This window comes from Capsella rubella, unplaced genomic scaffold, assembly GCF_000375325.1.
Source record: "Capsella rubella cultivar Monte Gargano unplaced genomic scaffold, Caprub1_0 scaffold_8, whole genome shotgun sequence".
In the NCBI taxonomy this organism is placed as follows: domain Eukaryota; kingdom Viridiplantae; phylum Streptophyta; class Magnoliopsida; order Brassicales; family Brassicaceae; genus Capsella; species Capsella rubella.
Genome location: NW_006238916.1, coordinates 10,154,472 through 10,180,299, shown reverse-complemented (window position 1 = coordinate 10,180,299; position 25,828 = coordinate 10,154,472). Strand labels below are relative to the sequence as shown.

The 25,828-nt window shown below is 36.7% G+C and overlaps 9 protein-coding genes and 1 non-coding gene across 12 annotated transcripts; 3 read left to right on the top strand and 7 right to left on the bottom strand.

Annotated features, from left to right (window-relative positions):
• Positions 1 to 135: 135 nt before the first annotated feature.
• LOC17875038 (uncharacterized protein C24B11.05) lies at positions 136 to 2,293 on the top strand. The gene is made up of 9 exons (XM_006280863.2): positions 136 to 248; positions 597 to 675; positions 818 to 883; positions 971 to 1,068; positions 1,160 to 1,197; positions 1,283 to 1,370; positions 1,454 to 1,732; positions 1,829 to 1,894; positions 1,992 to 2,293. Exons 2-9 carry the CDS (start codon positions 615 to 617, stop codon positions 2,142 to 2,144), a joined length of 849 nt encoding a protein of 282 aa, XP_006280925.1. The 5' UTR covers positions 136 to 248; positions 597 to 614; the 3' UTR covers positions 2,145 to 2,293.
• Positions 2,294 to 2,373: 80 nt separating this feature from the next.
• On the bottom strand, positions 2,374 to 3,339 carry LOC17875560 (mannose-P-dolichol utilization defect 1 protein homolog 1). Its single transcript, XM_006280954.2, has 2 exons — positions 3,119 to 3,339; positions 2,374 to 3,029 (listed from the first exon to the last, which is right to left on the bottom strand). Exons 1-2 carry the CDS (start codon positions 3,263 to 3,265, stop codon positions 2,457 to 2,459), a joined length of 720 nt encoding a protein of 239 aa, XP_006281016.1. The 5' UTR covers positions 3,266 to 3,339; the 3' UTR covers positions 2,374 to 2,456.
• Positions 3,340 to 3,522: 183 nt separating this feature from the next.
• On the top strand, positions 3,523 to 5,350 carry LOC17876985. Its single transcript, XM_006281139.2, has 5 exons — positions 3,523 to 3,673; positions 4,084 to 4,178; positions 4,447 to 4,528; positions 4,624 to 4,703; positions 4,915 to 5,350. The coding sequence occupies exons 1-5, from the start codon at positions 3,632 to 3,634 to the stop codon at positions 5,135 to 5,137; spliced, it is 522 nt and encodes a 173-aa protein (XP_006281201.1). The 5' UTR covers positions 3,523 to 3,631; the 3' UTR covers positions 5,138 to 5,350.
• A 30-nt stretch (positions 5,351 to 5,380) lies between these two features.
• On the bottom strand, positions 5,381 to 7,589 carry LOC17877260 (scarecrow-like protein 11). Its single transcript, XM_006281922.2, has one exon. It carries the CDS (start codon positions 7,320 to 7,322, stop codon positions 5,475 to 5,477), a length of 1,848 nt encoding a protein of 615 aa, XP_006281984.1. The 5' UTR covers positions 7,323 to 7,589; the 3' UTR covers positions 5,381 to 5,474.
• Positions 7,590 to 9,162: 1,573 nt separating this feature from the next.
• LOC17875326 (thymidylate kinase) lies at positions 9,163 to 10,753 on the bottom strand. 2 transcript variants are annotated; one of them, XM_006280766.2, is made up of 4 exons: positions 10,586 to 10,753; positions 9,957 to 10,317; positions 9,598 to 9,874; positions 9,163 to 9,492 (listed from the first exon to the last, which is right to left on the bottom strand). In XM_006280766.2, exons 1-4 carry the CDS (start codon positions 10,620 to 10,622, stop codon positions 9,376 to 9,378), a joined length of 792 nt encoding a protein of 263 aa, XP_006280828.2. In that variant the 5' UTR covers positions 10,623 to 10,753; the 3' UTR covers positions 9,163 to 9,375. The 2 variants fall into 2 exon arrangements, with proteins under 2 accessions (XP_006280828.2, XP_006280827.1); XM_006280765.2 differs by having other exon boundaries at positions 9,957 to 10,261; positions 10,586 to 10,682.
• Positions 10,754 to 11,108: 355 nt separating this feature from the next.
• On the bottom strand, positions 11,109 to 14,684 carry LOC17876626 (telomere repeat-binding protein 1). The gene is made up of 10 exons (XM_023783218.1): positions 14,434 to 14,684; positions 13,701 to 13,896; positions 13,015 to 13,612; positions 12,805 to 12,933; positions 12,654 to 12,716; positions 12,489 to 12,568; positions 12,212 to 12,402; positions 11,808 to 12,128; positions 11,658 to 11,721; positions 11,109 to 11,566 (listed from the first exon to the last, which is right to left on the bottom strand). The coding sequence occupies exons 2-10, from the start codon at positions 13,785 to 13,787 to the stop codon at positions 11,369 to 11,371; spliced, it is 1,731 nt and encodes a 576-aa protein (XP_023638986.1). The 5' UTR covers positions 13,788 to 13,896; positions 14,434 to 14,684; the 3' UTR covers positions 11,109 to 11,368.
• Positions 14,685 to 18,163: 3,479 nt separating this feature from the next.
• LOC17876441 (oxysterol-binding protein-related protein 3C) lies at positions 18,164 to 21,444 on the bottom strand. The gene is made up of 10 exons (XM_006280384.2): positions 21,175 to 21,444; positions 20,724 to 20,817; positions 20,525 to 20,641; positions 20,344 to 20,416; positions 20,126 to 20,244; positions 19,902 to 20,023; positions 19,461 to 19,637; positions 19,205 to 19,349; positions 18,926 to 19,104; positions 18,164 to 18,681 (listed from the first exon to the last, which is right to left on the bottom strand). The coding sequence occupies exons 1-10, from the start codon at positions 21,270 to 21,272 to the stop codon at positions 18,441 to 18,443; spliced, it is 1,365 nt and encodes a 454-aa protein (XP_006280446.1). The 5' UTR covers positions 21,273 to 21,444; the 3' UTR covers positions 18,164 to 18,440.
• A 509-nt stretch (positions 21,445 to 21,953) lies between these two features.
• LOC17876759 (uncharacterized protein C20orf24 homolog) lies at positions 21,954 to 23,399 on the top strand. 2 transcript variants are annotated; one of them, XM_023777690.1, is made up of 4 exons: positions 21,954 to 22,325; positions 22,590 to 22,693; positions 22,982 to 23,115; positions 23,205 to 23,399. In XM_023777690.1, the coding sequence occupies exons 1-4, from the start codon at positions 22,203 to 22,205 to the stop codon at positions 23,225 to 23,227; spliced, it is 384 nt and encodes a 127-aa protein (XP_023633458.1). In that variant the 5' UTR covers positions 21,954 to 22,202; the 3' UTR covers positions 23,228 to 23,399. The 2 variants fall into 2 exon arrangements, with proteins under 2 accessions (XP_023633458.1, XP_006281309.1); XM_006281247.2 differs by having other exon boundaries at positions 21,973 to 22,325; positions 22,982 to 23,111.
• On the bottom strand, positions 23,368 to 25,490 carry LOC17874676. Its single transcript, XM_006280652.2, has 7 exons — positions 25,141 to 25,490; positions 24,802 to 24,864; positions 24,613 to 24,699; positions 24,103 to 24,346; positions 23,946 to 24,019; positions 23,751 to 23,849; positions 23,368 to 23,584 (listed from the first exon to the last, which is right to left on the bottom strand). Exons 1-7 carry the CDS (start codon positions 25,378 to 25,380, stop codon positions 23,492 to 23,494), a joined length of 900 nt encoding a protein of 299 aa, XP_006280714.2. The 5' UTR covers positions 25,381 to 25,490; the 3' UTR covers positions 23,368 to 23,491.
• A 155-nt stretch (positions 25,491 to 25,645) lies between these two features.
• TRNAG-UCC lies at positions 25,646 to 25,717 on the bottom strand. Its single transcript has one exon. It is a non-coding gene; the product is annotated as a tRNA-Gly (tRNA).
• Between the last annotated feature and the right edge of the window lie 111 nt (positions 25,718 to 25,828).

The window sequence follows — 25,828 nt, the reverse complement described above, 5'->3', positions numbered from 1 at the left end:
CGCGTGTCCTCTCATTATTCGTTTAGCTTTATAAAGTAAAATGACACGTGGAGAAATCGTAGATGTCGTCGACGCGTGAGTATGAAAATGCTTTCTCCCTAGATTTAATGAGAACCAATCGATGTGTCATTGAGACTGTTGAGAGAAGCCATTGCAACGTTTTCGTTTACATTTCCTCTCCTTTATTTTTTTTCTCGATCTTTCTTCTCTCTCTTTCTCTTTCTGAAGTTTCCCATTGATCAGAAAAGGTTAGTTACCACTTTCTTCATTGATTCATCTTTTGTTCTTCGTTGCAGATTCCTTCTTTGCATTTTCGTTGATGATTTAATCTGTACGATTGATCTCTTTCATTTTTAGTCACGGGTTACATTTCACTTTTTTCTTGTTGGATCGATTGGGAGTTATTATTTTATTTATTGGTTTTATTTCGAAATAGGGTTTCAGATGATATATGTTGTAATGTGTATGTTTATTGGTGGTTGAGTTAGATGTTATAATCTTTGGGATCTGATGTCAAAGTTTCCAACTTTTATGTGAAATGTGTGTATGTGTGTGTTGGAGACGTTGAGATTCAGTTGGTTGAGGTTTTGTTTCAGGTGTGATTTGGAACCATAATGGCGTACGAGGAAGACTTTCAACAAACTTCTGAAGCCAAATATGATTGTCTTTTGTTTGGTAATAAAAAAGAAGATTTTTTTTTAGGAATGGGACTTGATTATCAACTTTAGTTTATTGCAACTTGGTGATTCAGAAATGTTTTTTAAAGTTTAGGCCTTTTTCTGATTAAAAATAATTGTTTTTGACTATGATCAAACAGATATAGATGATACCCTTTACCCTCTCAGTTCTGGTTTGGCTATGGAAGTGAAAAAGAACATTCAAGGTAATGTCTGTTCTCATTCTCGTCTTGTCCTTCTCTGGAATTTTGGTTTCTCATGGTATAGCTGAACATGTGGTTGTTGTTGTGTAGAGTATATGACTCAGAAACTTGGCATTGAAGAAGCTAAAGTCCAAGAACTGTGCCTTTCGCTTTATAAAATCTATGGAACTACTATGGCTGGTCTCAAGGTATCTTCCTTCACCACATTGTTAACATTCTTCCATATCTTTCATTGTTGTTAATGCACATGCCTTTTTTCGTTGGTGTTGATTCTTTCAGGCTGTGGGTTATGACTTTGATTATGATGATTTCCATCGGTACTGAGCTCTACCTGTTGTTCATATTTGCTTTACATGTCTTTTAAAGGTGTTGGGAATTTGAGATTTCACTTTTGTTTTACAGTTTTGTTCATGGGAGACTGCCATATGCAACACTGAAGCCTGATCCAATTTTGAGGAATATCATTCTTAGCTTGCCTATTCGGAAAGTTGTATGTGTTCTTCTCCTAGAGCTCTTACCTGGTCTCTAACTAGTGTCTTATCTGATCTTTCATTTTTCTTATTCTGCCCATAGGTTTTCACGAATGCAGACAAGGCTCATGCAGCCAAGATCATTGCCAGGCTAGGCCTAGAGGACTGCTTCGAAAAAGTCATTTCTTTCGAGACTCTGAACCCCATCAACAAAACTGAAACTCCTAATGATACTAAAACCAGAGAAATCTTTGACATACGCAGTTACATGGCAAATCCTGACCCAAACATCGAGCTCCCAAAGACTCCAGTTATATGCAAACCATCTGAAGGAGCATTCGAACAGGTTTTCAAGATGGCCAACATCAATCCTAAGAAGACGGTAAGAACATATCAAATATTAACTGCTTTTGTTTTTCTACCTAAACCAATCCATCACTGAAGCTTAATAAGTTGCAAATATCTTGGGCGTTTTCAGTTGTTCTTTGATGACAGCATCCGCAACATACAAACCGGGAAACGTGTGGGTCTCCACACCGTATGGGTAAGTATAAGAAGCAGAGATAAACAAGTCTAAAACAAAACTTGTCAATCTCAAAGGCTAAAAGCTCACTTATAATATTATTCTTTTGTATTATCAGGTTGGGACTTCACACAGAGAGGAAGGAGTAGATATTGCATTGGAGCATATTCACAACATTCGTGAAGCTCTTCCTGAACTATGGGAAGCTGGTGAGGAAAAAGCCGAGGAGCTTAGAACCAGGCAAAAAGTCGCCATTGAAACCATTGCTTAATCAAGCATTCACTTATACTTCACAGCTAATAGTAAAAACAAAAACTTCTGAATTCTTCACTTCTAAGAGTAAAAATAAGTGTAATTTAAAGCTTTGACTGAGACCACTTTGTGAAATTGTGGAGTAGTAATGAAAGCAAGCTTACTTTATTGAATGATTGCAACATCGTTTAATATCTTTTACAAAGTCAAATACCAGTTTAAATAGTTGAAATTGCGAAAACTGTGAGTAGGAATGAAAACGAGCTTACTTTTATTGGATGATTGCAACATCGTTTAAATCTCGTTAACAAAGTCTGGTATATGACTATGATCATGAAATCTTTTTACCTTTCACTTGCTTATCTTGTTTTCCTTTGCTCCGATACAAAATAATCTGACTCATGATAGTTCCATTAGTGAAGATTGCAATAAAAAATCCCATAAACATGCTAAGCGGAGCATTGGCCTGATAGCTGGTGAAAACTCTCGCCATTGCTCCACTGAAGTTCATGAAACAAGTCAAGAAACTAAGTTGTCCAGTGCTTTTGTTTCTGAAATTCTTCCAAATCTGAGGGATTCTTGCAGAGAGAAATATCAAATGCTTAGAAGCATAAAGAGCTTCAAATAGCAAAGGATCAATCTTACCAGCTAACACAGTTGGTGCTAAAGCAAAGTAAAGAACCGCTCTGACCCAAGTTGATACAGAGAGAGGTCGAGAGAAGTAATAGATACAACCCACCAAGATCAAAGCTTGGATCAAAAGAAAAGCTAGTTCACCAAAAGCTGAAAATGGAAGCTCTTTGTAAATACAATAAGCAAGTGAGATTGTGTAACCAACCACTTCTAGCTCAAATGCTACAACACTTAACCCTTTTACACTCTTGTTGTCCACGACTTTCATTATCTACAAACAACAGTACAGTTCAATTTATTTAATTTAGGGAATCAGGGTTGAAAAAAGTCAAATCTTTGATTGATTGAGTTAACCGTTACCTGGGGAAGCTTGACGGTCATTGAAGCAAGGACGACGAAGTAACCGAGCAACTTAGAAATGAGAGGAAGAAGACAATCTTTCGCCGGAAAGTCACCGTTCTGAAGAGATCCTATCGCGCAGCTCAGATCAATCCCAAGATAATCCATGGTTTGCTCCTGGAGTTGCTTCGTTGACTTTGTTCAGCTGTCTGTTTTTCTTTTCAAAAAGACTCGATAATAGTTCTACTGTTTGATTGGTCATGCTTCAGACTTCAGACATGAATCGAATTTAAATACCCAACAACTAAACCAATGTAATCTTGGTTTGGTAATTAAATGTTTCAATTTGGTATGGTTTGAATCGGTTAGGTTTTGATCAATTAAACCTAAAGTAGGAAAATATCTGTTTTTTTTTTTTGACGAAGCTTCAAATCGGAAATCTAAACCTAAAAACGAAAACACTCGAGCTATTTCTGCTCTCCGGTACCGGGAATCTCGTGTTGGGAGTAATTATTGTGATTTAAGAAAGCTACAATGGCGAAGAGAGAGATTAGTAGCACTCTGAAAAATCTAAAGGTACTATCTTTTTCTTTCTTATTTGAAGTAGCTTTCTCCATGTGACATGACTGCGCTTTACCTTCTTCTATCTTCACGACCTTGAAATTGAAAGAATTTACTTGATGATTAGAATGGGTTTGGTCTTTTTTTCCCGTAAATTCGAGCTTAAAATTAAACTTTTTTTATCTCTGTTTTGCTGGGATTTTGATTCATGGGGTCTGTATTGGCTCGTATCTATAATAACCTTTAGCACTGAGCTTAGCACCAGTTATCGTATTGGTTTGGGACTAAAAAGCGGAAATTTTCATCAGTTATCAATCATGTGCTCCTAGTTGAGTAATCTGGTTTTGGCTGAGAGACAATATACTTGTTGTTTCGTCATATGTTGGTTCATGAACAAAGAATTAATTGATGCTCTTTGGCTATAGTTTATGCAAAGGTCTGCTCTGAAAGTAGAGAAGAAGAAGGCTGATGAAGAGCCTCATGGGGATTTTCCTTCCCTCGGCACTGTTGCAAAGAAGTGGTACCGTTTCTTTTCTTTTTTCTTAATTGATGTTAATGTTTTGTATTCATCAGATTACTGGGAATGAGGACATTGTGTATGTGTTCTCTACCCCGTGTTCTTATTTTTTGGGATCTTGATTGATATTGTTTCTCGCGGCACTTTCAACTACTCTGACTTCCCTGTGTTCACGAATTGTAACAATATTGCAATAGTTTTCTTAGTTGTCAGTATCTGATGTTATGTGTTTGGTAGTGTTCTCTAATGTCTGATTTATTTTTTGATGCAGTGTGGTTATAACAGACTGGGATCCTCAGCCAGGAGCATTGTTAGGACGCATGTCATTTCAGTCTTTCAATCCCTCTATCGAGGTTAGTGTGTGTTTGTGTGACGCTGTGGCCTGGAATAGTTTGCAATCGATGCTCTTCCCTTTCAGCTTTCTGAAATAAAATTGTTCTCTCTTTAGAAATTGAATGAAGAGGCAACAAACGGCGGAAAAGCAGATGCCACAAGCTCTAGCAGTAATGGAGGAAAAATGTCTTTTAGGTCTGTACTCTTTGCTTATCCTATTGGTTCTCAACAGTTAATTTACCAGAGAGTGTACGTACAACAAAACAACGATGGAGATCCATTGTCAAATGAAGTCGTTGTTGATAGCATTAGCAGTAGATTTTATCACCTATCATTTGGTATATTTTTGGTTTTGCTTCTCTTTAAAGTTATAAACTATAACTAGTCAAGATGCATCCTCTTTCAGTGAACCGGAGAATTCGAAGGTTCAGCCTAGTCGGGAAACGAATGGTGACCTGAAAAGAAAACAGTCTGAGGTAGTCTCTGAGGAACTAAACCGTCCAAACAAGTCCCCGAGAAGCAGTGACAAACCATCACCGAGCAATTATAAAGGCAATGGTTTCAAGAAACCGAAGAGCAAGAAAGTGGACTGGAGCGTTTTGAAGCCACCAAAACCTCAAACCAAATAGGGTTTAATTTAGCTAACTGCAGCAACCTATTTTGCCATTAGTTATCGGTTCATATGTGCTACAGTGCTAGTACATCATATGTTGCGCTGTCTGTATCATGATTGGCTTGGTGTTGCAACCCGTTTGATAAATTATAGCCAAAAGTTTTGAAAATTCTATTTCGGTGTTGTATGCTTGTGGTAGTTCCAGATCTATGATAAAAACAGTTTTATCTTTTCAATAAGGTTTGAATCCGATGTGTACTTGCAGGAAAAAGAGATGCATTCCACTCATGGGATCAAACATATTCTACAATACCATTGGGAAACAAAAATGAAGCAATCGAGAAGTAACATTTTCAGATGTTTACATGATTATTTGGTAACTTCCCTGCAGGTTTCCAACAAGAAAATGCATAAATGACTCTTCCCTTCCATCCTTGAAGCATCCAGTTGTTATCGCTATCGATCACAAAATCTCTATGGTAACGTTTCCTAACGATTTCCTTAGCCTCCTTCATGATCTGTTTGCTTATTGTTGCTGACTTAAACCCGGCTCTCAAAATCCTAACTCGCCATTGCTTGTAGGTTTCAGGCCTTGCAAACCGCTCAGCTCCCTCGGAGGAAATCACACTCATCGCGTCTCTCACGAGTAATTCTTTCTCCAACAGTGCCCTGTTTTTGTATTCATCCTCTGCTTGTATTGTGGTATCAAACATGTCAAAGAGTGAAGAGAAATGAAAAAGCGCTTCTCGGAACCTCGTCATGAAAAAAGGAGAGTTGTACATGCCATTAATCTCTGCAAACACAAAGAGGTCAGGATTGATATCTCTGAATAGCTTCAGAACCGTATCTCGTGGAGAGTCCAGTGACACAGTTTCATCCGGGGTGTATTGCAACCGATGAATGCAGTTGACAACTGTTGTCTCTCCTGGATTGATCACAATTTCATCAAGACTGATGCTTTCCCATTTTTTCGCTATGAAGTTGAACTCAAACGGGACATTGAACTTATCGCAGAACCGTTTCAATCTTCGACCAGTCTCTTCGACCCGGTCTGAAGGACGGAAACCTGATTGTGGCAGCTCGATTCCAGTTATCCGGAGCTTTGGTGGTCCTCCCGGTCGTTTAGACAGGGCTAGTAACAGACAAGGCCATTGAAAGCCATAGAGAACGCCAAAATCAACTATATGAAGCGTAGTTGCTGTCACAGCAAGCTCGTAGATTGACTTGTTTGCAGCAAAGTAATCAGTTACATAGATGGGACAAGTATGAACAAACAGCTTGTAGGCCTTCAAGATGTCCACCATCGAAGTTGTGCTAGAAGGAAACGGAGAAGAGACAGGTGGTGGGATGTTCCCAGTGATACGTGCCTCAAGCGCCTCTGCAAAATAAAAAGCCAGTCTTTGTGTCCCATCTCCGTCGCTAGAAGAGTGTGATCTTATCTCCTTGAGTTTCTCTGTAGCTCTTCTCTGGTCAAAGCTGGCCACAGCTTGTGCACATTGCGTCAAGAGACTCCGCAGATCAACTGAATTAGATTTTCGCGTCTTGGATTTGTTTGATGAACCTTTTGCTCGTCCTGCTCTGTTTGGTTGGCTCTGTTTCGATATTGCTGATTCTTCTTCTTGCTGGTTCGATTTGCATACCAACAACACATGCTCCAACTTTACCGCCAACTCCTCCATCTCGGAGCCAAATATTGCAGGTTGTTTGTTTCTCCGATTAGTCTCGAGATCATCTTCTTCGTCACTCCGATGGCGGTACTTCCTCTGTGATTCTCCACTCGAAACCAGCGCCGCAGAATCTGTTGAGGTCGTAGTATTGCTGATAGAAGTGAAAAAAGGGTCACCACCGGAGTTTTGATCGGAGGAACTAGTGGTCTGATCAGATTCTGAAGATGGTTGCTGAAGTATCTCGTAGAAGGATCTCTCAGCGGCTTGCAAAGCCAAATTGTCTTGAGATTCACCGACGAAATCTCCTTCGTCCATCAACATGTCATTGATGTACTTAAGAACAGGAGAGTTATCCAAACACATAGATGGAGGTGAATCGTTGGGGGAAGATGACTGACTCTGACTCTGAGCCTCATGGAAACCGGGGAAGAGATGGTTCCCAGATTCCAGATTGTTTCTGGGTTTGCAGCAAGACCCAGATCCGCCGTTCTCAAATCTGAATCCATCAACTGAAACTTGAAGCAGAGCGTCCATGTTTAACAACAACACTGATGATGATGAAGTTGAAAGCTTTTGTCAAAGTTTATCAGAAAAGAAAAAGTTGAGAGCTTTATTTGTTTTCTTTAAACGAAGAGAAGAAAGGCGGTGCGAAGTTTCATGTGAACACAGTTGAGGCTCGAGATAGAGAGAGCTTTAAATGGTTCTTTTTCGTTTCCTGTAATGAGAAATTAAAAAAAAAAATGGAACTTTCGAGGAAACCACTTAGCAGCCACAAAAAGGGGATCAATCAAGTTATTTAAATGGAAAACATACAATAATTATTATTAAAGGTTAGTTTAATTAGTGTCGGATCTATCTGCAACTACTTCTATAGGTGTTTTTTGGAGTTTGATTGTTATCTTTTTTTTTATCTCTGATATCTCCCACTTGCCTTGCTTGGTCGTGAGACTAAAAAAAGTCACTTACCTTTACTCAACTTTTGGAATTTTAGACAAATCAAACCAATTTTGGTGTTCAAAAAAAAAAAGACAAATCAAACCAATTTTGTTTAAATTCTAACAACTACTGAACTATTCCTTATTTCCATTTATGCATATGGTGTTTAGTAGTGTTCCAAAGCTCTATTGTTTAGAATCGTCCATACGAATCTACGATCAGCTAAGAAGCAGATACTGCAAGCTTTAATATCAATATGACAAAGAAATATTATTCTTTTATTCTTTTTTTATATAGCAACATACACTCCGATCCTAAAGAGGTTTAGATTGCTTTCCATCGGATTAATGTAGAAATAATATAGAATCAATTGAATAATAAGCTTTTTTTCCCTTCTAACTTATAATCCTAAGCAACCGTCTAAACAGCTTTAAACTCTAGAACTGGAACATTGATTAGTGCTTCATTTTCATGAACGTTATTTCCACTCAAACATTTTTTGTTTGTTTGTATAATAGTATAGACTAATAAACAAAGATAAAAAATCTTGATGTGCAAGGAATTGGACAAATATATTTTGGATGAAGGGAACGTGGATACCAAGCCTATTGTAATATTATTGTTTCTTGTTTAGTACTTTATTAATCTAATCAAATTATTTTATTCCTCTGTCGGCATTAACAAGATCATTTCATATCTTTGACTCTGTCTACATTTTTCTTGACCAGTCAGAGTTCGTAAGACGACGCGATTAGATTCCTTAATACTGTCATTTGACATTGTATATTAATGAGTATTTCTTTTTAAATAATGATAAGTGAATCAATCACTCAATTCGTATAGAGAGAATAGTCTTGTGTTTAACAGTAAAGGTCAATGAAAAGGTGAAATATGGGGGTAGATAGAGATGACTATTCTACTGATGAATGCGACTTCGTTAGTCTACATTCATCTTTATCTCCCAAATATATATTTTTGCTTTTCTTAACTTCGTGTGCTCTCTCGTTCTTAATTTCTTATTATAGTACCTTTAATTATCATCTTTATACGTATTTAATACTAACTCCTTTTTTCTTCTTAATTTGCCACCTAGTGTGAACACCTCTATGTTAATGCTATGTTTTAATCAATCATTCGATTTGGGTTTTTGTACTTTTGTTTTTGTAATGATCTAATGTTGTGTTTTGACCCTGAGACACATTATCTCCCATGCGCGTGATACACACCGTCCAATCATATACTCCAGTTTTATGCCTTTTGTGCGACCGAGAGCGCGTGGCTAAAGTTTGTCTTAAACTATTGATTTATCTTGGAACTTGAATAATTGATTTATCTACTGATACTATTGTTAATTACGCTGATTATTCTTCAACATGGGATTAGTTTAACCTGATGCAGTATCGTTTAATCATTTGTGCTTTACTTAATTGCGCATCAATTAGTTTACACGAAAATATAATTGATGGAGACGTCATGACTGACGCTAGCAAATATAAAAATGGATCTATCAATGGGCTTCTATACAGCCCAAACCAGTGTATCATGTCTCTAGTGGTTTTCTTCAATTATACTTTCCCTTCCAAAATCACAAACTTGTAAATTACTATGTATGACTCAATAAAACAACACTTGGAGATTTGATTAGAATCCATTAAGATGACCAGAGGAGATTCAGAGGCTTTCCTTTACTACACTCTTTGACTTGATCTAATACCACTTCTTGAATCTTCTTCTCTACTTCCTCCATGGCTTCACCTGCATCTATTCTCTGCATCATTCACAAACATTTCAAGGTTTTTTCTTTTCTTATTTTGTGTTATAAATCTAATCTTACTCTGCACGGGAACAAACAATGAGTCTTAATCCTTTTTACCTTCCAGGAAGAATCGCGTAGAGTTTGATAAAAGTCTGCGACTTTTTTCTGAAACTCCACTCGCTCATACCTCTCGTCTCCATATCCACCTCTCTCAGCAGCTCTCTCAGGTGAAATGTCGAGGTAAAGTACTGAATCTGGAGCCAACAATCCAACTTCCGGCGCCTTACACCAATCAATAGTAAGACCTTTAGCTGCTGAGAAAGCTACACCAGAATATGAGTAACGATCCACAATGAGTGTTGTTCCTGTTTTAAGCTTTTCCTCCATCAATGATCTGTAAAATGTTACGAATTCCTAAGTCTTGTTACTAAATCATTAAGAAGCAAACCAATGAGTTAGCTAAAAAAGAGAAGAACCTTTTCTCCCATCGATTGGCACTGAAAAGGAGGTGAATTGTGTGATCATCTAACTGAGACTTATTAGAGAGATATGCGGATATCATCTGACCAACACTGGTCTCTCTATCAGGAAATCGCCAGAGCTCAGTGGGATGTCCTAAACCCTCCAAGAAAGAGAGAAGCTTAGCGCATTGCGTTGATTTCCCGCTGCGATCAAGACCTTCAAGAACTATCAATGCTCCCCTTGGCTGCGAGCTAGTTTCGGTTCTCAGACCAGAGCATAAGTTACCAATCTCCATCCGAACTGATGAACGCTTGAGAGACTGCAAGGGATAATTCAAGGAACGTGGCACTGCTAAAGCTCTGAAACTTGTAGAGACTAACGCACACACACGTATTAGATGAAGGATTCCAAACTGTAATTGATCTCTATAAACAAATGAGAGCATATATATATTCAAATTGATCTCTATAAGGTAATGAAGAATTCATTATTAATCTGTGAATGATCAAAATTTCATTTCCTTTGTTCAGCATAATTGTTTTTGTACCCTTTTTCAAGTTCAGTGAGCTAACACAAATCAAAATACTTCAAGAAGCAAAAACCAGTGCTAGCACCTTTAAAAAAAAAAAGGAAGTTTACTTACAAAGCTGAACACTTGAAAACGAGCAGATCCGTTTCATGCCCTTATCAGCAGCTAAAAATCTGCAAGAACTAGAACCAACATCAACAAGAAGCTCGACAGGTGGTCGCCGGACTCGCTGGTTGGAGAGGAACAAGTCGACGGCGTTGAACTCTGAAAGATGTCGAGAAACGACAAAAGGAGGGTTTAGAGAGAGTCGATAAACCCTTCAACTCTCTCAGAGGCTTTCTTCTAATTGAAGTACTATCCGGTTTGCTGTTTTCCGGTTCAGAGAAGAGATCGGTTTAGCCTAAAATCTGAACCTTATTTTCAATAGTTTCATGGATCTACCGATCAGACCAGTTTGTGATAGCTTTAAGTGTGGTCGTTGGAACGTGACTATCTCCATTAGTTTGTGAGAATGACATTGCCGTTTCATACGATGGACACTCTTGGATACAGAGTAAGTACAAGACTGGATAATGTGCTCTTTCGTCTAAATGGTTATCTTTCCTGAATTACAAATTGCATTTAAAACGAGCAAAACTGAAAAATAAGTCTTAGATAAGAAATGTATAAAGAGAATGAGAATGTGACAAAAGATGTACAGCAGATCCTCTAAAAGCCCTAAACTGGTCAGGAAACCTTATTCCAGTTAAAACTTTACATTGGGAAAGTTAACAAGATCAAAAGAAACCAATAAACGAGTAAAAAGACCAAATCTTTGCATCTATTTCAGAATCTTACATATCATCAATACTAGTAATACACAATGGAGTGACCACCTCCAAGCTTCTGCAAATTCAATTAGTGAAGTAGCAGAGCCTCTGTCTGAGAAGGTGTCTCCTGCTGCTGCTTGTTCACATTCTGCTGCAGCTGCAACTGATGCTGTGTCCAGTAGCCATGAGCGTTCAACACTCGGTTTAGAAGTTCCTGCGGCACTGGCTCTCCTCTTCTCTGCTGTGGAGATATCTTAGCTGTGTGAACCAGAGTTTTCCATTTATCCTGCACAGAACCAAACGCTGATTTCTCGGACCTAATCATGTGATCTGGGTTTAGCATTATCAAAATTTAAAGTACATATTAAAATGCAAACCTTAAGATCAACGTAGGTGCGGTGGTCTGCATCCTCAAAAGCACGAAGCTTAACATCTCGCCACCTGCATATTTCATCCAACATCAATCATCATCTTCTACTACTCATAATCACAAAAATGCCAACACTATGATGTATTAGTGTTTTTACCTTCCAGTACCGAGTTTCTCAACTGCTTGAACAAGTGCTTCTACTTCACTTACTGAAAAAGGTCGGCGGATTCTGCGCTGTGCAGCCTGCTGCTGTTGCTGTTCACTTCTTTTAGATTTACGACAAAGTGTTCCAGAAGGAGACAAATCAGTGAGCGCCATAGGAACCATAGCTTTAGAATCTTCTGTCATGTTATTATTGCCTAATGAGTCAGATGGGAATAGTGCTGAGTCATGATGGTCAGATTCCAACACATTGTCCAGGGTAGTAGCAGCTTCGCATACAGGTAGCATCTCCTTATAAGCATGTTCTAACGGATGACTGGAAAACAAAATAAGAACTTAAGCCACAAAAGATTTGATTTACTAAACGCAGTGGCAGCTTTGAGTGGTGAATACAAGTACCTAGTTAGCAGTTGAGGCATTTCTGAGCTGGGTTCAAGGCTGAAATCAAGTGAATCCAAGTGGTTGTTATCCTGAGATATCCCAGTCTGATGAAGGGTTTTATTATCATCTCGGACTTTTTTCCCCTGAACCATCAGACCCACTCGATGTCCATCGCTCAGTAAAGTGCTCACTGCTTCCATCACCATTCTCTGCATGAAGCCAAAGGATCATTAAGATCTTAGTTTCTTAAACTGAAAACAAAATTAAGAGAACATGGAGACATGGGTAATGTTACCTTCAAAGAGCCAACGGTAGCACTTTCTGGAATCTCTATGAAAAGCTCAGGCACCCTGAAGGATTTAATCCGTAGTTTCACTGAAATATACATTCTCATGTTAGCTTATTCACTCTCATAAATAAATAAAGCCGTCAAAGAAGACAAATGAGACTCCATTGTTACCATGGGAATTGCTTGACACAAAGGATGCACCTTGACCTTTCATCGAAGAGACTGTTCTGCTGCCTGCAAATCAAATGTACAAAATCTCATTACAATAACCAAAAAAAGCTACAAGATCTAGACAGAGGATTAGAAGAAAAAAGTCTTTTACCTCTATGCATCTTAGTGCGCAGACGGTAATCATCAGTAATTGAATCAGATATGTGGTCATAGTATTTCCTCTTCTTGATAGGATAGCTCCTTTGATTTTGCAAGTAATAATTTCTCCACGGTTTCGTATCTGCAGCACCAAATCCATGTCATCAAAACAAAACCCATCATCAATGTATTAAAAAAATGTCAAACAGACAAGAGAGGCTACCTGTATGTCTTGAACTTCCTTTCCAATGTCTAGAAGCCAATATCTTCCTGATTCTTCTGTCCCCAATACGCGGCACAGACCTAGGTGAATTTTTTGTACCACGGGGGCGAACGTACCCAGAAAAGTTTTCATCATCATCTCTACTAAACAAATTTACATCATCCCGAAGACCATGAGAAGCACAGTTCCCAATTGATGGCACTTGGGTTCTACTAGTACTACCTACACTAACTACAGCATCGCCATCGATAACCGGTTTTATATCTTGACTGAAGTTGCTGACTTGACAAGAATCAGTAGCACCAGAGTAACTAAAACCCTCTGCATCATCCTCTAGTTTGCCATTAATCACAGAACTGAATCCGCAGGGGCTTAAAGATCCCTGGTAAGGATTTTCCTCGGAAAAAGCTACTGGCATTAGAGGTTTTTCTTCTTCCGGGACTTCCTTCTTCACACGATGGTCTTCAATCAGTTTGTCTACAGACATGAGTGAACTCCCACTCTCAAATGACAAGTGTCCAGCTACGGTGGCCAATAAATCAATTGCACACATATTATTATCATCTGCACTTACGGTCTTGTCGACACTGCGCCTCTTCTGGCCAAAACAAAAATAAAATGAAAAGTAAGTAAACATATAAACAGATGATTAAACATGAGAGCGATAAAGGTAACGGGAAAATAACCCGGGCGGATCTGGGTGCTCTTGCATTGGCAGGTAAGAGGGAGGAGCCTTTGTATCCAAATTCTTCTACACACTTATGCGACACCATTTCTCAGAATGCATAACACGATGATGTGATTGGCACACGAAAGAAGCTTAGTTGATCAATGGCTTATTATCACACCAATCAACGAAATCCTGTAAATGTAGTTCGCAACCTGTAGATAAATTAAGAAATCAAATTAGAAATAGACATAGAAATCAACAAAACCGAGACCAAAAGATTAAACAGAATTTTAAGATATGAAAACACAGAACAATAAGGTTTTGTCTCTGGGTTTACTGCATGAAGCAAAAAAGGAAGGTTTGGAAGGTTTTGGGTCAAGCCCAGTTTTTTTAAAAAAGAGAAGCTTAAACCACCCTAAAACCCTAATCGATTATAAGATCTGAAATCGAAAGTCAAAACGTCGTTTCCAAATATTTCTACAGATAAAAACCCTAAACCCTAAAAAAAAAAATTAAACAGATGGACCAAAAACTTCGATCTCAAAATCAAGAGACCACCAGATCAAGGGTTTGCATAAGAATTCTAAATCTCAGATCGGGATTCCACAGATCGACGAAAGCAAAAAACAAAACAAAAAATCGACGAATTTTCACAAAATGCCCAGAAATTTTCATACCAAAATTCGCATGAAAAACGAAAATTCTGAAGACCCCAGAAAAAAAAAAAAAAAAACTGTAAATTTTCTGACCTTGAAATCTCAAACTTAAATATTCCGGCGAATAACACGGCAATTGCGAGATCGGAGAAACCAAAAGAAAGACAAAACGCAAACCAAGGACTCACACCAAACTCCCTTCTTCCTTCCTTAGTGACGGAAACTTTTTTCCTTTTTTTTGTTTTACTTGTTAGAAACGCTACCCACACGATGCGATCTTCTCTCTCTCACCACAAAGCAAAAAACAAATGAATCTCTCTCTCTCTCTCTCTCTCTCTCTCTCTCTCTCTCTGAAACGCTTCAAAAAAACAAAAACCCTTAAGAAAGACGACCACGTTTTTTTTTGCTTAAACCCTTTTTGTGCCTATATTGACCTTGTACCCACCGGATCTACCGGTTACACTCTTTCTTTTTCACAGGCTATCACCGGTCGACACACAACACCTATAAACCAGGTTCTTCGCCACGCTTTTACATTGCTTGTAATCCCTCAGATCTCAACACGTGGCGGCGTTGTAATTCATCACATCACTCTCGAATCTACCCAATCAGAATATTCCATGTCAATATTATTGATAATGTACATTATTTACTTGCACTTTTTTCTTTCCCCATAATTTTAAACAAAGTTAATTAAAAATAAATCCTACTTTATATCTTTGAAGAAATCTAAGGTTTTTACATGGAATATTATAACTACACATTTATTTTATTTATTACTAATACTGTATATATCTATATATCTTTACTCATTAAACAAAAAAGAATAATAATAATATAAGAGGAGTTGGATTCTATAAATAATAAAGTTGTAATATATAAAGGCTTAGTAGAGATAAAACCTGTTAGTATATTATTAATCGTAAACCATACGACATTCTGTCACGTGGCAGGTAGATCTAACTTAGACTATAGCTTATACAATAAAAAGAATAAGAATAATTTTTGTTATTTGGGTAACTAGTAAACTATAGCTTATATCTTAATATAATTCGAAAACTACAAAAACTTCTCAAGGCTAATTCAACAAAAAAAAAAAGGACCGTAAAAAAAAATAAACGTCGTAGAATTAACGGCATCGAGTTCGGTGTCGTGTTGTGTATAATTTTGGAAGGAAGTGTGTAAACGGCGTTAAGTTCAGTTCAGAGATAAGAAAGCTTGGGTGGGTTGCTAGTGGGCCCCTGGACCTAACTAGTGGGCCTGTTCCTATGACAGTGATTATATTATATTATCTAGAGAAGAGAGTGGCAAACTCAAATATTTTTAATGTTAACCATTTAAGATTAGCATAAACCACTTTTTCAATGTTGTTAATTAAATCCAAACAAATTGCTTAAAGTTTTTGATTACACGTCCAATACCTTTTTTAGGAATAATCTTTACATGTTTTAAGTAAATACCGATAATCTTATATGTTTCATGTATATATAGAACATTTAGTTTCAGAAATGATGATAAAATATTTTTGGTTTGTTACAATTTTGTGTTTTTGTAAATATTCTATAGCTGAATAGTGATGTTTATTTTTTTTTTTTTTATTTTTTTTTTTTTGATAGGAAACCAACCACCTTTGATCCTTTGAAAAGGGATAAGATGAAATATATATATATATATATATATATATATATATTATTTATACGTATTGAGGAAATAATGAAAGGCTTTATCATGATAGATGGAAATCTATTGGTCCGTTTATTTAGGATAATGATTCTCTTCACGGATGTTAATAAAAGATAATAAAATCTGAATTACTTTCTAATTTGGTTCTTTGTGATATTAAAATTTTGGGTATCGATCGGATATAATCCAGTACTAGGAAATTAGGAATACTTAATTTGGACTTTTGTAGTTATCTAAATGAATCTTCTTTGATAGGAGTATTTCTTTTTTTAGTACGTATTCAATTGGTGGATATAACATTTCTTGGTCAAATAAATATATGGGAAATGAAAAAAAAAACAAGGTTTAGTAAATTGATGACAAGTAGAGAGAAACCAAACTCGTGAGGGTTACAAAAACGTATCATATAGTTCTGCTCATTTCTATTCTGATCATTGCTTTATACAGGACCATACTCAGGCCTTGACGATTGGTAGAGGATTTCTTATACATGGTCATGGATGCTTGAAGATGAATGAGAAAGATCGAGTGCGGAAGAAAGATCGAGCTCAAGGCTCTGATACCATATCAAGAGTGTTTGTTATGAATTGTAACATCAACACAGATTTTACATTTAAACACGATAAGAAATAAAAAATTATTGGCTCTTTATTTGTTTATTCTAGAGATTTGCAACTTTACAAAACTGCATGAAAGGTCCAAGTTAAAATCATGTATTTATGATTATGCGGTGTACCGCGGGTCAATCCCTAAATTTTAAAAATGATTCACTGTATAATATTTTTTTTTCATTGTATAATATTTATACATGTATATATGTCACATATTGTTCTAAAATTAACAATCCAACTAAAATCATACAATTTAAATAATTTTGAACATATTCGAAACCAACACATACAATCTAAAAATGATAAAATTTAATTACTGATCAAAATAAAGTAAAGCAAACACAAATAAAATTATCTCGCAACGTACAAAAGACTAAAAATCCGGTAATTTTCCTCCGCGATGTATCGCGGGTCCGGACCTAGTTAAGTGTAAAATGAATGTGTATTACAAGTATTTATATGAGTAAGATAGTCTAAGCTAAAGGAAAGTTAGGCTAATCTTAAATATATGATATGTACTAATTTCACTATACTCCAATATCATAATCACAAAGTTTCCATGACGTCTGTCTTTCTCATATTCATGTGACTGTGACTCTACCATTGAACGAAACCCTAACAAGAATCTCGTCGTTTCTCTTACACACACGCTCTCGTATATCCATTAATTAGTTGTTTATATTAAAGAAAATACGTACTAGTAATATTTTTGTATATCATTTTGCTTTACTAGAAGAAAATTAAGATAAACACAAATCTGACGTACGAAGGAAAAAGAGAACAAAGATGGTTTGACGTAGAAGAGATGATGATGATGATTCATATAGAAAACACTTTTCAAAGATGGTTTGCTTCATAACTCAAGGCGGCTCACATTTTATACAACTCCTTATGACCAGTGAAATAAATGAAGATGACACGGAACAAATTTGTTCTTTAAATAGAAAAAAAAACGAACCAAAAAAAAAACAATCCGAAACATGATGTAATTATCATCAATCCTAATTAATTCAATATTATTTTTTTTTGGTAAGAATAAATTCAATATTATTGCATTTATGTGTTTTGAGAAGAAAAAATATGATTCACATTTATCAATTAATTAATAATTTATTTATTCGTCCCATGCTTCATTCTTTTTTTGGGGTGAGATCGTCCCATGCTTCATTAATGTTTTATACTTTAGTTTCGTTCGTCTATCTCAATTACATCATCATATTAACTAGGGAAATATCTTCACATTTAAAAATCGCATCTTACACACACACACATATATATATATCGTTGATATATTATTGTAAAAACACTGATCGACGTAACCACTAGACCAAAAGCATCTTCATAAACCAAAACTAATAATTGACTGTATGAACATTAATATACTATTAAACAAAAGCAAAATACTCCTTTCACCATCAAAACTTAGCATCTTTTTTTAACTGCATATATTTTAAATTGATTATTAAAACCAAACCAAAAACAGTAAAAACGAACAGATAAGTAATGGGTGGACAAAAGAAAATGGAATGTAAAGTATAATAACACATATCTCTCTATTAATAACGTAATAAACATAATTGCTTTTTTTTTTTTTTGTCATCAAACATAATTGCTTCTGATCGAAATAGAAAACAAAGATACAATGAGAGAGAAACACAATTTTGAATGTTTTTTTTTTCTTTATCACTCAAAACTACATAAATCAGAATTCTTTCACCCTGGAACAAAGTTAAAAACCTACATGGAACTCACTTTCAAGAGAGTCCATGTACCACAGCATTCTTATTAACCTATAAGAGTGTTACCTCATTCGGTTGATATATTACCATATTGCCAAGGATTAAACTCGATTGATTTGAGGTCCGTTTCATTGGAGCTCCCTGCTTCTGTCTCTTGCTGTTCCTTGTACTTCCCGTTGAATTGGTATATTTCAATATCTCCCCATGGTGTAGCTGTTATCTCATCCGTTAGATCGAACCATCTTGGTGTGAACTTTTGTCCCTTTGTCTCTCTGGTCCTCTTTTCGGCCCTTTGTCTCTCCTCAAGGCTGAGATAAAAAAAAAAAAGACAGCACGAAGAACCTCATGAGCATAACGTTGATGTTTTCTACAATCTAACATGCAATCATTCTTAAAGTATCTTTTCCTAGTTCATGAAAATATGACCGGTTTTGGCCCAATGCAAGATAGTATTTGTTCCACGCTGGAGAGAAATGCTATGGGAATAACAGCAAGTAAAAGACTTTCACATTATGACAACAAGTGACAAAGAAGGAAGAAAAGATGAAGAACCTGTGCTTCTCGGCACCAGCTTTAGAAAGGTCACCCTGCTCAAGAGCATATCTATCAGGACGTAGACGCGAGTCTGAAGCCAAGAGCTTAGCAGGCGCAGTGTCGAAGCTGTTTAACTTGTGAGCAAAGTGAGTGTACTGGAATTTGTCGTTTTTGGGGACACCAGCCAAATGCCACACCTGAAGAAAGCAAGAAAAGCATAAGCAAACGCTAAAGTATTATCAAACACAACCTAGCTAACTCCAGTAAAACATGTAAGACGGAAAAGAAGCGACATGCCTCTTTCAGCTCTGTGCCTGGAAGAGGTTCCCCTTCAGCATCACAAGGTTGGTAGCTCATTTTCTCATTCCATTTTCCTGTCATCATGATTTTTGGTTCTTCAGCTGCGCTGTAAACGTAGCCATCAACTTCATAACGGCCAGAACTGAAATCAAGGTAGCAAATTCCAATTAATAAGCATGTCGGGATTACAAGACTAGACAAAATGAACAGTGTAATATTAAACAAGAAGATGAAGTAATGTCTTGTTAATTACCCAAACCATCCACATGGCTGGAAATAAAGTACAACTTTGTCTCCAGTTGTTAAATTTGTCATGATCATTTCCCCAGGTGAGTCAACCCAGGTTCTTCCAAATATTAAATTGTGAATCTTAGTGGGAGGCGGCACCAAATCCAGAACCACACCATCTTTTTTGAGGGTTACACGAGTTCTGCAAACCAATAGACTAACTGGATGAGCTAGATGAAAATATAAGACATAATAGATACTAGTACAGTAGTTACGTAACAGTCTCTTGTATCTCTTTCATTTAAAAAAACGACAGAAGAATGGTCGGATTCCTTTGTTTGACTGCAGATAGAAATTAAAGCACTATGGAAAGGAAAGAGTACATGCAGCAAACAGTTTCTTCCTTAATGACAAGGGCCTTTACCAGACAAAGTGAGAAAGTGGAAAATAGATAAGAAAAGCTTACCTTCCAACAGGATAAACATCAACAGAATTACCCAAAAGTTTAGTTTTCAACTTTGATGTGATGTCGTAAGTGAAGTGCTCGTTCTCTGCATGACCAGCACTCATTGGAGGATGATGGCTAACCTGAAATGACAAAGTAACTTATTTGTAATGATCCAAATAGGCAACTTATTGCGAATTAGTCATTATCAGCTATGCAGATAACAGTGAAATGTATAGCTGCACCTGCTCAGAAATAAAAGAAATTCCACCATGGTTGGCCATCTCATATGTCTCCCCAAGAATAGGATTGAATGGCTTCCAAGTTCGTTGGAAAGCAAAGTAAACAGATATAGCCCATGATGCTGAATAAAAATTCACATACAACCACAAGAAAAACAAAACTCTTAACTTACATGTTACAAAATCAGAAGTCAATAAGAGTCTTTAATTTGAATACTTACAAGCATACACTAAACGTACGTATGGATCCTCGCATTCATCTGCTTGATCCAACAAGTGGGAATACTCCAGTATCTGTGAGAAATTTCCAAATGTTATACACTACAGTACACAGACATAAAAGAAAAACAAAAAGGGCACAACAAAATTTACAAACCCACGAGAATTAGATATAACACTAACCTCAGCCATCTTCTGGAGCATAGTCATAGGCTCAAATATAACAACAGGAAGAGTCACCATTGACGTAATATCCGAACCTATATATTTCTGCATCATCTTCCAGTAACTATCTCGTTCCTATTAAGCACAAAAGATAAGTTTCTTTAAGTAAGTAAAGGAAACATGAGGAACCTAAGGAGAAGTATCAACGATTACTTACCTCGTCCTTCCACCTTCCTTTATGAGCTTCCTCTTCTGCATCTTCCTTGCCACCATCAGGATTTATGACCTCAACTCCTTCATTACTTGGCGACCTGAAACGAAAATGCATCGAACAGCCATTAGCAAAACCAACACGGTTTCTCGTTGATTGAAGACCCAATCAAGAAGATCTCAGAGTAGCATAACACAAAATTCACTTGGATGATTAAAAAAAAGTTAACAAACTTTGATCTGTATATTGGCTGGCTGGTGAAGAATAAATAATAGCAATATCCATGTTTGTAATATAAAATTCAACACAATGAAACACCTGAAGAATCAAACAATAAAGCTTATAGCCCAGAGGAAACAGAGTATCCACACAATCACAGCGACTCAAGACGCAAAGGTTTCATCTTTAGTAAAGAAATCAGAGAGATAAGAAACAAGTAAGTTGATAAGAAACTAACTCGTTGACGGATCTCGGCATGGCGCTACCGAACAAGGAGAAGCCAGAAGTCATGGCGGCGAAGAAGCCCTTGTTCTCGTTCTTCTTTGGGCTACCCATATTTTTTTTCAAAACCAGATCGCTCTGTATAATAAAAATTCTGTAAAACCCCTTGTTTATGAATGAATGAATCTCAGAGAAATTTCTCGATCAAGCGTCTTCTTCAAATCAAATCAAATCAGAGAGACAAGTCTCGGAGAAGCTTCTCCTACGCGGAGGGAGGGAGACTAAAAGAAATAGAACTAGAAATGAGTTCGATCTGTAGTTTCTATAAATATCGAGGACTTCTACTGTAAATTCTTTAAGTCATTAATTAGGGAACAACTAATTAAGGATACTTTATTTTATTTTTAATGCTTACCAATTTGATTTTTTGATTTTTAAACATGTTTTGTAAATCAAATATTTATTTTGATGAGGCAAAAACCTCTCAATATCAGAATTACTTGTTTAGTCTTATTACAAACTTTGTAAGTTTAACTATATTACGTCTTATAATTACCAACCAAAAACTATATGAATGTATTATACCAATAAGCGAAATGAATAAGTTGACCAATGTATTTTTCTTATACAAATCAAAATTTGATTCCAAAGTCAGAATTTGGAAAATTCTTGTTTAAGGTACATACCACAATGATAAATTGCATTATTTTGAGGCATCAGATCCAAAATTTCCAAAAAAGCTAGATTACTATAGTAATTAATTACAATGAGTGGAATTGTAATTTCTTTTTGTTAAAAATGGATCAAATATTTGATATTGAATCTTTTAAATCACAGTCTGAATCTCTTGGATCCAAAAACATGAATGGCACTCACAGTTTAATAATAATCTCACGACTCAGCCACTATTTCTTCACTTAAAACTAATTCCTGAATCTAATAAGAACCCTAATTTGTTTACTTCTTCTTCGTCCACTCCAAGGTTTCTCAGATTCTCTCGATATCGAAAGTTTCGAGCTTTGGTTTTTGGTTTGTAAATCGAGGATGAAAGAATCGAAATCGACCAAGTTGAATCAGCAACAGCAACAACAAGACAATCACCAGAATGTTCACTTGTCCCCATCGAAACTAGCCAAGTTGTTCGATCCCGATGCTTCTTGGGACAAGGTACTTCAAACAACACTCTTCTTCTTCCTCCGTAATGTCCGGAAATCTCGCAAGCTCCTTTGACTTTTTTTTAAAAACTTGGTACTTGATTGAGCTTCGTACTCGATCTTTCTGAATCAGTAAGGAAATATTAGTAATTTGATCCGCTCAAGCTTTTTGTGAAATTGAGCTCTTGCAATTTTTTTTGAGTTATTTTTTGGTTATGATGATGAATTGGGTTTTGGTTTGTTGATGATGATGATGATGATGATGATGATGATGCAGGATCAACTGGGAGATGTGTTGCATTGGATTAGACAAGTGGTGGGATTGATCTGTGGATTGTTATGGGGAACTATTCCACTTGTTGGAGGCATTTGGATAATTCTGTAAGTGTTCTATACACTTGTACTAAGGTTGCAACTGTTTCTTTGCGTTTGCATTTTCATCTTGTTTTAATGATTGGTGGTAATAAACATGCAAAGATACAATCTTTAGCCTATCTTGTTCTGGCTTTGTTTCTATCACTCTCACTTTCTTGGTGTTTCATCTTCTTCATAGGCATCGAGCCTGAACCCTCTGATTATTCCTTACAGCTTTTTTATCACATTGCTTTAAAGCCTCCATGTTTAGCACAAACTTTGTGATGCAATGAACTAATGATGGGATTTTTGCAGGTTTTTGGCGATATCCTCAGGGATCGTTTACGGTTACTATGCAATGATTCTCAAGGTTGATGAAGAAGATTTCGGAGGCCACGCAGCTTTACTCCAAGAGGGTCTCTTTGCGTCACTTACTCTCTTTTTGGTAAGTTTGTTTTTCATCTCAACAGTACAAACTCTTTTTTCAACAGTATTTTTTCTAAGGTTTAACAGAATCTGTTTCATCTTGTGTCTTCAGCTCGCATGGATTCTTGTCTATAGCTTGGCACATTTCTGAAAACAACCTGAGCTACATTCTTTTTACTCAGCAGCGAATGCTCGTTCTTCATTACTTCTTTGGAACGAATCTCTGTTCTTTTCTTTTCTTTTTTTGTAAAATGTCTGAAGATAAGGCTACGAGAGACAAAACGTTATAGTAACAATTTTATGAATATTTTGAATGTTACAAAAGCTTTCTAGTATATCCTTTTTACAATACACAATTGAGTAGAACCAATTCCCAAAAATCTTTCTTCATTTGTCAGATTATGTAAGTTTGGAACGCCGATCTCTCCTTGGCCTTGATACAAGGTATATCCTGCCATAAACCCATTTTCTACCCAATCGTGATGTAGATTTCTGAAGCAGTAAGAAAAAAAAACAATCATTGTTGTTAGAAAAGCTACAGAGGACTACCTAAGCCAGAAATTGGTTCACATTCAAACCACAACAATCAGCGTTCTAAAAGTAACCGCAGAAGCAAATTGCAAATGAAGAGAAAATAAGGGAAACATAGTAATTTTACCTCCACTTTGGTACGAAACTCCAGAGTGCACTCACAAACATGACAGTCAGCTTTGTGAGCTGATCGGTTTGATTGATCGGATCTCACGAATGCAAAGACCTACACGAATTCATTAAAGTCAAATGTTACGAGAACTAAAGACACAACGATTTTGTAATTTTGCTGCTGCAAAAGAATTACGAGCCAATATTTGACCTCTTCCCCGCAATTTGGGCAGTCTCCTCTTAGAGCCGTTAAGTCATTTCTCCATAACCCTTGAAGTACTTTTACTGCAAACAACATTCTTTATCTCAACAGAAGCAAGTGACAGCTATTACCAGTTACAGGTAAAATCTTGTTTGCTTTCTGGTACCTGCAGAAGATGCAATCGGATATCCAAAAGCAGGCCCTAGCACGGTGAGAAGGATGCCGTTCAACTTTGACAAAAGAGGCACAGAAGATGACAATTGGCCGCTATAGATAAGCCCTGAGTCCAACGGATCTCCTCCATAGACTAGGCCGAGGCCATAAAACGTGGGCAAAACACAAGCCGAGCTACCAAATAAGAAAATCAAGATCCATATGGTAGCTAACAGGACAACTTGTGATGCATCATCCTGTCCTACAAGGATTTATCTCAACATCAGACGAAAAGAAAATAGATAATTTTCTCGAGAGAGAAACTGACCAAGAAAACTAAACAATGCATAAACTTGTTGGTTCGAGCAACAATATTCCGGGAATTATATCACTGTAATGACATTTAAAAAAAACTGAAAAGCAATCATCAGCAAACAAATCCAAATCTCAAGGATAAATAAAATTGCAAATCTCATAGTGTGGTCAAAATGAAAAACTTGGCCCAATCTGTTTCACATTGTACCTCTGCATCAGCATATGTTGACTGCCGCAATAGGCTGCACCGAGGGTATTTGACAACAGATTTTGAACCATACCACCGCAACTTAAGCTGCAACAGTTGCAGAAAGCAAATCCAACTTCATTTAGCTACAAACTATATTAACCTCAAGTAAATACATATGAAGCATATACTAACAGTTATCATACATACCTCAACTCTGTCAAACATGTCATCAACTATCAAAGGCTTGCCATTGTAATACGCATCCTTAGCCTATACATAACGCATCATAAAGCATCATAAAGCAGACTTCAATATCTAAAGATTTAAGCCAACAAGATCAATCAATATGAATATAATCAACAGTTTCATCACAATTCATAGGATTCGCTTAAGAATCCAAGAACTAAGTACTATCTCACAGACTCACTCACAGGTTCAAAAGAAGCAAAAATTAACTTGGTATATAATCAATTTCTGAGTAATACACATACTCCATAACCACAGAGACGAATTTGAAAAACCAAAACAAGTTTTTATTAGGCGTACTTGGCGATAAAGAGCTTCTAAAGTTTCCTTGCGTGCTGAATCAATCGGTCCAACGAAGATACAAGAAGGACCTTCTTCACGAGAGGAAGGTGCAGTTAAACCACCACCGTGTCCTCTGGTTCTAGTAGAGATCCGCACAGAGAAAGGAACACCAGCTCGATTAATCAACCTGGAAAGCTCAACAACCGAAGAAGAACCAATGAGACGATGCCTAATCGAAGTGCCGCAAGCGCCCGCCATGATGAACAACAACAACAAACAAATATCTTCTGATTCGCCGGAAACAAATTGAAAAAACAAGAGGAGGACTAAGCGTGTGGTGGAGACGGTTGAGCCGAGTGATTGTGGCCACACGATACTGTTCGGCGCGTGCACGCAACATACTACGCTTATACTGTATATCATCTTTTTTATACAGATACGGTCATACTGTGAAAACGACGTCGTTTCAAATCGAAATAGATATTTAAGAGTTTAAAAATAAACGACAGTTTTATAAAAATTATGCGTCTGCCGGGAGTCGAACCCGGGTCTATTGCTTGGAAGGCAATTATCCTAACCGTTGGACTACAGACGCTTATTGTTTGACGATGTCTGTTTAGAAACTTTGAAACCAATTGTTTGACCATACTTTGCCCTTCTGAATGATCTTAAGACTCTAGTACAAATCAAACACACAAATAATTTT